At 41.0% G+C, this 11,839-nt stretch overlaps 1 protein-coding gene across 1 annotated transcript in view; it reads left to right on the plus strand.

Moving 5' to 3' along the window:
- LOC135547672 (heparan-sulfate 6-O-sulfotransferase 3-B-like) overlaps positions 1-9,288 on the plus strand; it is a 149,707-nt gene extending 140,419 nt beyond the window's left edge. Inside the window, exon 2 of the mRNA XM_064976868.1 lies at positions 6,707-9,288. Within this exon, the coding sequence (XP_064832940.1) occupies positions 6,707-7,442 (736 nt within the window). The 3' untranslated portion in view covers positions 7,443-9,288. The remainder of the gene's footprint in view (positions 1-6,706) is intronic.
- Positions 9,289-11,839: the final 2,551 nt, after the last annotated feature.

The following is an 11,839-nucleotide window of genomic DNA, read 5'->3' on the forward strand; positions in this document are numbered from 1 at the left end:
CTCTACCTTCTTTCCCTTTGTGCTGTTGTCTGTGCCCAATAATGCTTGTACCATGTGTTGTGCTGCTACCTTGTTGTGTTGCTACCATGTTGTTGTCATGTTGTGCTGCTACCATGTTGTGTTGCTACCATGTTGTTGTCATGTTGTGCTGCTACCTTGTTGTGTTGCTACCATGTTGTTGTCATGTTGTGCTGCTACCATGTTGTGTTGCTACCATGTTGTTGTCATGTTGTGCTGCTACCATGTTGTGTTGCTACCATGTTGTTGTCATGTTGTGCTGCTACCATGTTGTGTTTCTACCATGTTGTCGTCATGTTGTGCTGCTACCTTGTTGTGTTGCTACCATGTTGTTGTCATGTTGTTCTGCTACCATGTTGTGTTGCTACCATGTTGTCGTCATGTTGTGCTGCTACCTTGTTGTGTTGCTACCATGTTGTTGTCATGTTGTGCTGCTACCATGTTGTGTTGCTACCATGTTGTTGTCATGTTGTGCTGCTACCATGTTGTGTTGCTACCATGTTGTTGTCATGTTGTGCTGCTACCATGTTGTTGTCATGTTGTGCTGCTGCCATGTTGTTGTCATGTTGTGTTGCTACCATGTTGTTGTCATGTTGTGTTGCTACCATGTTGTTGTCATGTTGTGTTGCTACCATGTTGTTGTCATGTTGTGTTGCTACCATGTTATTGTCATGTTGTGTTGCTACCATGTTGTTGTCATGTTGTGTTTCTACCATGTTGTTGTCATGTTGTGTTGCTACCATGTTGTTGTCATGTTGTGTTGCTACCATGCTGTGTTGTCATGTGTTGCTGCTTTGCTATGTTTCTGTCTTAGGTCTTTCTTTATGTAGTGTTGTGCTGTCGCTTGTCGTGATGTGTTTTTTGTCCTATAATTATATTTTTACTCTCAGCCCCCATCCCTGCCTTTTGCCTTTTGGTAGGCCATCATGGTGAATAAGAATGTGTTCTTAACTGACTTGCCTAGTTAAATAAAGGTTCAATTTAAAAAAAATAGTGTATAGTTCCAACAAAAGTTGAAACATTCATTTAATCTGAGCAGCATCGCTTCCTCTAAGCCTTCCTTGGATCCATGTGTTCTTCTACACTTCTTCCATGTTAATGACCCGTTAAGTCTTCGTCCAGTGACTCCTGCTGCTGCCTTTCAGATGAACATTCCGGAGCTGACTGAGATGCAATATGCTTCACATCCATTATTGATCCATGATTAACTGGGGTTCAGCAGGCCTCCAAACTGAAACACTTGGTTGGAACGTCAACATATTAACAAACTACAAATGATTCCATCTGAAGATTCAAGATAGCAAGTGCCAATTCAATGTGTGATTGCAGACAATGGCTATAGGAAGTGATTAGGACGGAGGAAGGGAGGAGGGCGGAAGGCAGGTAGCTCGCTGGACCGACTCACCTTCCCTGTCTGAAGATCATCTATGGCATGCAGGGGCAGTCTCCTCTCTCTGAGGCGGTGATGTAGACGCGTTGATGCTGATGTTCTGTGACACTGATGGTGCACACTGATGACCTTTGAGCGTGTCGGCGTGCTCAGGCAACACTTGCTTCATGTGTTTATGTCCCTGAGACAGGCTAATGAGGATGCGCGTGTCCGTGTGTCTGTCTGCACTCTGAACAGCCAACTCCAGTAGGAAGAGAAGGGCCAGGGTACAGCTGCTGCCAGCGGGGCTCTACTGCCTGACACACAGTGCCATCTCACCACGTGGTGGGAGAGAGACAGGGTGCTCTCTGCTCCCATGCATACTGATGCCATGGCACATCACAGGGGAGTTATTGGAATGTAAGGGTATACAGTACTTTCTGAAACCTTTTCCCCACAGTAGTTGATTTAGTGAAAATCGGAGTAATCGATAATGCGTAACGAACAAACACACCTTTTCAAGACTACATGTTTAGTGTAATTTAATAATAATAATAATATCTTACTAATGTGAACATGCTATCTGTTGCCGAGAATGAGACAGTTATAAAAAAAACAATTATATTTGGCTTATATTCAGTGGATATTGTTGCCATGACTGTTGCTAGTGAATAACGAGTCCATTTGGCAGGACAGTGTGTTGTCTTCAAGTGAAGTTATCTAGATTGTAGAAATACAGTGTTACTGCGTGGTGTATCCTTGCAGACTATGACTATGGTCATGACAGTATTGTAATCTCAGCACTCTTACACTTAGAGCAGAGGCTGATTTAACAGTACTGACAGGGGGCCAGAAATAGGGCTAATTTAACAGTATTGACAGGGGGCCAGAGATAGGGCTAATTTAACAGTATTGACAGGGGGACAAAAATTGGGCTAATTTAACATTACTGAAATACAATGTGTAGTTGTTAGAGCAGAAAACAAGGAACAGGGCATCTCAGAATACAGAAGACTAGAGAGTGTTTTAAAGTCCGCATTGGTTAAAATCTTGCGGGATGAGTGTGTGTCAGTGCGTGAGTGCCTCCTTGTGAATGTATCCGTTTACTTGTGTGTGTGTTTATGGTGTACCTGAAAAGCTGAGCAGCTTTGGAGTCAGTGTGGTCCCCTGGGTCACATCCCACTTTATCCAGCCAGTCTGTTCTTCTGGGTCACATCCCACTTTATCCAGCCAGTCTGTTCTCCTGGGTCACATCCGAATGCGGCAATGTAATATTCACTGGCACTTAGAGGTCACCTCTGCCTTGACTAACATTCCTGGAGTTTGGGAGCAGTGTTGTCATGCCCATACATGGGGCACATGCCCCATCAGATTTGTCCTGTTTATAAAAGTAAATATATTTATATTAAAAAATAAATAATAATTGTTTTGTTTTATCTCTCTGTATTACTAATAGCCACCTAGAAATGTTATGGAGTTGGCTTTAGCTAGCCCAGATAGGTTCCCAAACTCCTAAACTCTTAACCAAGAAGCCATTTCAGGCTATCAATCCATTTAGCTAGCTTGTCTAGCTATCTTGGTAGACTTTAGAAAAGCAATCAATTACTAAATGTACTGTATAAGACTCATATTCCTTTCAATATTTGACCCACAGTTTAGCAAAAGCAGAGGAGCATATTTAGTTTCTTAAAAAAAACAGCTCTGTTCAGGAGGATACAGACAGCTGAGGTACGCTTAGATATGCAGAAAAATAAACCTTTTTTTACATAGAATTAAGCATAATGGTTATGGCTCTAGATTGCTAGAAAATGCTGTTTCCGGTGTTTAAAAAAATGCTACATTCTCCACCCCTAACCCTTCCTCGTGTACTTCGTGCCATTTCAGAGTTTGGGGCTGCGTGGCAGCCCTGTTTGGGAGTCTGATGTTTTTCCTTTGAAGTTGTCAAAAAGCCTTGTAGTAATTTGTATAAATGGACAGCTCTCTTTGCAAAGTATAGTGCCGAAAACATTTTGAATCCTCTTATATGTGTTCGGCCATTTGGAGCTGGCCAGTATTGTGGAACTGTACTGTCTATCCTTCCTACTACCTACATATTTTTTGAGTAAGATTCAGGGTTTGTTCTCCATAGCTTTTAGACAGTGTTTTCACTTTGTACTACTTTGCTTACTGGTCTCGATTTTCCAGCACATTCTCTGATTTTACTGTAGCCTTTACAGTGTTCTTATCCTATAAATGTCCTTTAAATTGGCACTACGGGAATCTGTTTAATTTAAATAAAGATTCTACATTTTTCTTCTGTAGCAATGTGCGCTGAGAGTCAGGACGCAAGTTCAGGGAGTGAGTGATTAAAAAAAAAATAACCACAACAAAAAACAAACCAAGAAACACGACTAACGCACAGACTTAACACTGGAACCGAAAACAATGACACCTTGGGAAGGAACCAAATGAGTGACATATATAGGGAAGGTAATCAGGGAAGTAATGGAGTCCAGGTGAGTCTGATGATGCGTCGGTGCGCGTACCGATGGTGACAGGTGTGCGCCATAACGAGGATAGCTTCATATTATTTTTTAGATTTTTACAAAGCATTTGACACAGTAGAGCATCAGTTTCTCTTCCACTCCCTTGAGAGACTTGGCTTTGGGGATTTTTTCTGTAAGGCTATTAAGACTCTCTATGCAAATGGTAACAGCTCTATCAAATTGAAATATGGCACCTCACCTAGATTTGAGTTAAATAGAGGAATTAGGCAAAGTTGTCCTATCTCTCCGTACCTGTTTTTATTAATCACCCAACTTCTTGCAAATTCGTTAAATAATAGTCCTGTACAAGGTATTTCCATAGCTGGTAAAGAAATTATTATAAGCCACCTGGCTGACGATACACTTTTTCTGAAAGACGCTAACCAAATTCCCATATCGATCAATGTGATACAATCCTTTTCCAAAGCATCTGGTCTATATCTTAACATTAATAAATGTGAACTCATAGCTGTCAAAGATTGTGTGACACCTTCATATTATGGTATTCCAGTAAAATAAGAACTTACATATTTAGGCATAACCATTACAAAGCATCAGAATAGGATCAGTCTAGAGGCTTATTAAATTTTAACCCTCTTATTAAGAAAAACCCAGAAGAAACTAAATCAATGGCTACAGAGGGACTTATCTTTAAAAGGTAGATTCCTAATAACCAAGGCTGAAGGTATCTCTAGACCAACATATGGTGCTCTATCTTTATATCTTGATCGTAAAATAAGCAAGGAGATAGACCAGATGCTTTTCAACTTTCTGTAGAGAAACCGTACCCATTACATTAGGAAAACTGTTTTAATGAACATTTATGAGAATGGTGGACTGAATTTTCTGGACTTTACTACTTTAAATAATACTTTTAAGATCAATTGGATAAAACAATTCCTAAGAAGACCCACTTCTATCTGGAACTTTATTCCTCATCATGTCTTCTCTACTTTTGGTGGCCTTAACTTCATGTTGTTTTGCAATTATAATATTGACAAAGTTCCAGTGAAACTTTCTGCTTTTCATCGGCAGGTTTTCTTGTCATGGTCCTTAATTTATAAACACAATTTTTCTCCACACAGATATTATATATGGAATAATAGGGATATATTGTATAAAAATACCTCTCTGTTTTTAGAATATTGGTTCCGAAATAATATCCTATTGGTGAGCCAACTGGTAAATGCAGAGGGTCTTTTACTCAGTTATAAGGAATTCTTATCACTTTACAAGGTCCCTGTAACACCTAAAGATTTTGCAATTGTTTTAGATGCCATTCCCTCAGGTGTTGCTCTGTTATTCAGGAATGTGTCAAGACCTGACCCTCAGAGCCTACCTTCTGTTGACCCTGTTGACTCATCAGTAGGAAATATTTGTTTCTCTTTTGGTCCATTCAACAACAGAGCGATACGATCCTTGTTTCAGCAGGATGTTGTATCGATACCTTATGTCATGCCTTATTGGAATGGATGTATTGATAATATCTGTTGGAAAAAAGTTTGGATGTCGCCACACACATACCTACTTGTTAACAAAATTCTTGAAGTTTCCTTTAAAATGATTCATAAATATTATTCTGCCAACCACTATATGAAGAAGTTAAAGGAAAACATCAACTCAAATTGCTCCTTTTGTAATGACCACCCAGAAACAGTTGTGCATCTTTTCTGGCATTGTATGCATGTAAGAAAACTGTGGCAAGACATCAGTAGGTTTGTAATTGAACACATTTATGAAGATTTTACACTATTGTGGAGAGATGTACTCTTTGGATTCTTTACATACAATAGAAATAAGCGGAATCATTTTTATGTAATTAATTTCATTATACTTTTTGCCAAATTTCATATACACAAATGTAAATTTACAAACAGAAAACCACATTTTCGTACCCTACAAAAAGAAATTGAACTGTATTTTAAGACGGTTAAATGCTCTACTAACAAAAAAGCTGTTCGAATTGTAAGTATATGCATGTCCCTTAAGCTCCTTGTGTAATTGTAATGTGATATTGTAGCCCCTAGCTCCATTGTCTATTGTTTGTAATCTATGTATGCTTGTGTTCCCTCATGTGCTTTATGTATTGATTTGATATGAATAAAAAAATAAAAAAAGTGTGCGCCATAACGAGCAGCCTGGTGACCTCGAGGCCGGAGAGGGAGCACATGACATCTTCCATGTTCCGTGGCTGTACGTAGGCTTACATGGACTGAGGAGATAGTCCCTCTCTGCAGGAGAGGCAGTGATGTGTCTAAGAGAAAATATCTTTCATTTAACAGCTCTCCTCTCCACCAAAGTGCTAATGGAATTTCTCCTCTAAAACGTGTAGCTCAGTTTGGTTAGTTAACTGATGGGTAAAAGCACTTGATTAGGACTGCAAGATACATCTGTCACAAACACCTCCTCCTCATTCAAATAAACCAGGATGGATCTGATATGTTTTATATACAAACTTGACCATCTAGGTTTGTGCTTCAGGCTATTTCTGATGACTTGACATGCTCACGAGTACTGTAATATTATCAAAGTATGAACACATTCCTCAGATGACTTCTAAAACATGACTTTGTTGATATTCACAATATTGACACCATAAAGAACATACGTGTTCAAGGACAGTAGGGAAACAGACCTGTCTGAGAATCTCTCAAGTTTCAGTTTGGTAATTAGCATCCAACCTTTAAGTTTACTACACAGACACAAAAGGCACCACCTGTCAGTACAATTCTGCGTGGGCCTGTGTGATGTTTATGTGTTCACAGCTCTCTGGCTGTTTCTTTGTTTTCTGCAGGAACTTCTACTACATAACCATGCTGCGTGACCCCGTCTCCCGCTACCTGAGCGAATGGAAGCACGTGCAGCGCGGCGCCACCTGGAAGACCTCCCTGCACATGTGTGACGGGCGCTCGCCCACGCAGGACGAACTGCCCACCTGCTACAGTGGGGACGACTGGTTGGGCGTCACCCTGACCGAGTTCATGGACTGCCCGTCTAACCTGGCCAACAACCGGCAGGTGCGCATGCTGGCCGACCTCAGCCTGGTGGGCTGCTACAACCTGTTATCCATGAACGAGAGTGAGCGCAACCACATCCTGCTGGGCAGCGCCATGAACAATCTGAAGAACATGGCCTTCTACGGCCTGACCGAGTTCCAGCGCAAGACGCAGTACCTGTTTGAGCGGACGTTCAGCCTGCGCTTCATCGCCGCCTTCACGCAGATCAACAGCACACGCGCCGCCAACGTGGACCTGAGCGAGGCTGTGCGCCGCCGCATCGAGGAGCTAAACTACCTGGACGTGCAGCTGTACGAGTACGCCAAGGACCTGTTCCTCCAGCGCTTCCAATACACCCGCCAGCGGCAGCACCAGGAGGAGCGCTTGAAGAGGCGCGAGGAGCGCCGTTGGCTGCGGGAGCAGCGGGAGCAGAGCAGGGACTCTCTCCCCAAACGACAGGTGGGCGGGGGAGGGGGCGGAGACGAGCTTGTCACCACCACCGAAGACTACACCAGCCAGGTGGCTCGCTGGTGAGGTCCCACTCCTAACCACCCAGAGATAGGCACAGAACAGTCAGTCTCACATGGTACTCTCTCTCTGTCTCTCTCTGTCTCTCTCTGTCTCTCTCTGTCTCTCTCTCTCTCTCTCTCTCAGTCTCTCTCTGTCTCTGTCTCTCTCATTCTCTCTCTCTCTCATTCTCTGTCTCTCTCATTCTCTCTCTCTCTCATTCTCTCTCTCTCTCATTCTTTCTCTCTCTCATTCTCTCTCTCATTCTCTCTCTCTCTCTCTCATTCTCTCTCTCTGTTTCTGTCTACTATCTATATATCTCTCTTTCTCAGTTTCAGCTCTGCTAAAGTTTCTTGGTTTGTTTTTGTGCTCCTGCACTTTCCTGCCTATCAGTCATAGTTAGCTATAATCATGCAGGTTGTGATAACTCTTAAAGAGAACACAATCAAAAGGCGCTGCTTATAATGACTTTTTTAATTGCAATTTAGTGAGAGTTTACATGCACACTAATAATACGACCTTAAACAGATTCTGGCAGGAAACTCTGCAATAGTCATCTAAACACCTTATTCTGTGATCATTTTCGGCCCTCGTGCTCACGACGTCACACTCTGTGGTTTACCATGGTGGTGGAGCCCACGCCAAAACCACTGTTGGATCAGCTAATCTGATGTGTTGTTCTGTTATGAGCATTCCAACTATCCAATGACAAAATTTCCATTAAAATATTAATTTACTTCTGATTTGATAGTTCTGTCTCGTCACTGAGCACAGTTTTGGTCCATTAACCTTAACCTGTGAGTGGAATTGTTTATGTTGTTTACGTTAGTGTGTATCCAGTTCGTTAATTTACTGTAATGTAATAGTAATCCATGATCCAAATTAGGCCTACGCTTGGACTAAAAAGCCTGCTAAATGAATAATTAATAGTAATAATATTGAAAGTGCTTTTTTGACCAAGAATACGCAGCATCTGGTTCCGGGAAAACTAGTCCTTTGCGTTTTAAGTAATTGTTTGAGCTAATAAATTATTATAATGGTGTGTGTGTATATACCTCCTTTGGTGTGTGTGTGTGTGTGTGTGTGTGTGTGTGTGTGTGTGTGTGTGTGTGTGTGTGTGTGTGTGTGTGTGTGTGTGTGTGTGTGTGTGTACGCTCATGTATGTGTGTGTTTTTGTCATCATTGTATATTGGTCACAATGCCATTGAGCCAACACACCCACTATGTTAATACATTACCTCATAATTTTCAAATCAACATTATGGATACAATACCATGAGTGTTTTTTCACTTTTCTTTCAAAAGGATGGAATGTGCTGTGAAAAAAATTGCTGTGACAAAAACAACATCTTATTTTCATGTAGTTGTTATCTGCTCAAACTTACAGAAGTGTGATGTATATATTGATGCAAAGTCTGGAAATTCTGAAATTAATATTTCAAATGCTATGATCTCTGTGTAAATGAAGTGATGAAAGTGGACCTAAAAAGGTCATGTCACACTAGATATTGTACTGCCATTCCCTAATCCCTGTGATAGGCCATGTTGTGATAGAGTGATTTGAATAAACTTCAACTGTCGTTCAACTTAAGTGCACATCTTTGAATAACAGATAATCTTACATTTATGTATTGCAAAAGAGGTTTTGTCTTAAAGGGAAAGGGGTTATATATCATCACTCTGGGAAGTGGTGTTTAAGGTTAACTTTCTAAATGTATGAATCTGTATGTTCCTCGTCAAATGATTGTGTATGAAAAGGGCGGTCTCGATTCCATTTGACGTGTCATACTTTATCAGCAATTTTCTTGTCAGGTCTACAAAGCTGGGTGAATACTACTTCAGATATTAGAAATAAATGCCTTGATCAACCATGGCCAATTTCTGACTGGAATCACTTGTATAAAACCAGATTCATTAGAAATGTTATTGAAGGACATTTAACCGCATGCATACATGAGATCTCAATATTGTCTCCATCGCCGCCTTCACGCAGATCATGCAGGAAATGTCCTTTTTTTGTGGGGGGGGGGGGGGGTGTAACCTTTATTTAACTAGGCAAGTCAGTTAAGAACAAATTATTTTTTACAATGACGGCCTACCGTGGACCCAATCTTACTGCGTTCATTTGAGCAAATTCAGATGACTGGATTAGTATTGTGTACAGACTGGCAATGTGAAATAACTTGATTTATTACGATGTTGGCTGTTGTGAACAAACGGGTTCCACCTGCACAAATGGATCCTTGTACAATCAGGTCATTTTGTCATCTAAAATTCACTGACATACATACAGTTGAAGTCGGAAGTTTACATACACGTAGGTTGCAGTCATTAAAACAAATTTTTCAACCACTCCACAAATGTATTGTTAACAAACTATAGTTTTGGCAAGGCGGTTAGGACATCTACTTTGTGCATGACACAAGTCATTATTCCAACAATTATTTACAGACAGATTATTTCACTTATAATTCACTGTATCACAATTACAGTGGGTCAGAAGTTGACATACACTAAGTTGACTGCATTTAAACAGCTTGGAAAATTCCAGAAAATTATTTATTGGCTTTAGAAGCTTCTAATAGGCTGATTGACATGCAAAATAATTTGAGTCAATTGGAGGTGTACCTGTAGATGTATTTCAAGGCCTACCTTCAAACTCAATGCCTCTTTGCTTGACATCATGGGAAAATCAAAAGAAATCAGCCAAGACCTCAGACATTTTTTTGTAGACCTCCACAAGTCTGGTTCATCCTTGGGAGCCATTTCCAAATGCCTAAAGGTACCATGCTCGTCTGTACAAACAATTGTACGCAAGTATGCACACCATGGGACAACGCAGCTATCATACTGCTCAGGAAGGAGATGCATTCTGTCTCCTAGAGATGAACGTACTTTGGTGTGAAAAGTGCAAATCAATCCCAGAACAACAGCAAGGAACCTTGTGAAGACGCTGGAGGAAACAGGTACAAAAGTATCTATATCCACAGTGAAATGAGTCCTATATGGACATAACCTGAAAGGCCGCTCAGCAAGGAAGAAGCCACTGCTCCAAAATCACAATAAAAAAGCCAGACTACGGTTTGCAACTGCACATGGGGACAAATATCGTAGTTTTTGGAGAAATTTTCTCTGGTCTGATGAAACAAAAATATAACTGTTTGGCCATAATGACCATCGTTATGTTTGGAGGAAAAAGGGGGAGGCTTGTAAGCCGACGTACACCATCCCAACCGTGATGCACGGGGGTGGCAGCATCATGTTGTGGGGGTACTTTGCTGCAGGAGGGACTGGTGCACTTCACAAAATAGATGGCTTCATGAGGTAGGAAAATGATGTGGATATATTGAAGCAACATCTCAAGACATTAGTCAGGAAGTTAAAGCTTGGTTGCAAATGGGTCTTCCAAATTAACAATGAGCCCAAGCATACTTCCAAAGTAGTGGCAAAATGGCTTAAGGACAACAAAGTCAAGGTATTGGAGTGGCCATCGCAATGCCCTGACCTCAATCCTACAGAAAATTTGTGGGCAGAACTGAAAAAGCGTGTGTGAGCAAGGAGGACTACAAACCTGACTCCGTTACACCAGGTCTGTCAGGAGGAATGGGACAAAATTCACCAAACTTATTATAGGAAGCTTGTGGAAGGCTACCCTAAACATTTAAAGGCAATGCTACCAAATACTAATTGAGTGTATGTAAACTTCTGACCCACTGCGAATGTGATGAAAGAACTTAAAGCTGAAATAAATAATTCTCTCTACTTTTATTCTGACATTTCACATTCTTAAAATAAAGTTGTGATCCTATCTGACCTAAGAAGGGACCTTTTTACTATGGTTATTTAATCCTAGAAAAATGTCCCTTCTTAGGTCAGATAGGATCTCAACTTTATTTTAAGAAATTGTGAAAAACTGAGTTTAAATGTATTTGGCAAAGGTATATGTAAACTTCTCACTTCAACTGTATATTTCTTCCCTAATGCACTGATTAATTATTCACTTGTGTAACAATATTGACGGACTTTGTGCAGTGCTGTTGACTTCCTTCTCCAACCCTGAGTTGACTTCCTCGAGAGGATGGTCCCCTGATGATTTACACTACTCGGGTAGTCACGTGTCTACTGGCTCCATGATGTACACACAGTGGGGTCACTGTATTACTTTGAAAATTCTCCCTCCATACCATTTCTACTGACATCTGTCCTCCTCAAGCTCCATGGATCGTAGGCTCAGCCCAATAGATTATGTCTTCAGCACGTCATTTACACCCAGAAGCCCCAATTGTATTATACTCTCAAGTTTAACAGCAAGAAGTGTGTAATGACTTGAAAGAGACACGACTAGACTACTTTCTGCTTCCTGGGCTTTTCTACTGATCTTCCCCCCAGGTGTACACAAGCCTTATGAGAGGAATGGGTTGACA

Source organism: Oncorhynchus masou, chromosome 10, assembly GCF_036934945.1.
Source record: "Oncorhynchus masou masou isolate Uvic2021 chromosome 10, UVic_Omas_1.1, whole genome shotgun sequence".
NCBI classification, from domain to species: Eukaryota; Metazoa; Chordata; class Actinopteri; order Salmoniformes; family Salmonidae; genus Oncorhynchus; species Oncorhynchus masou.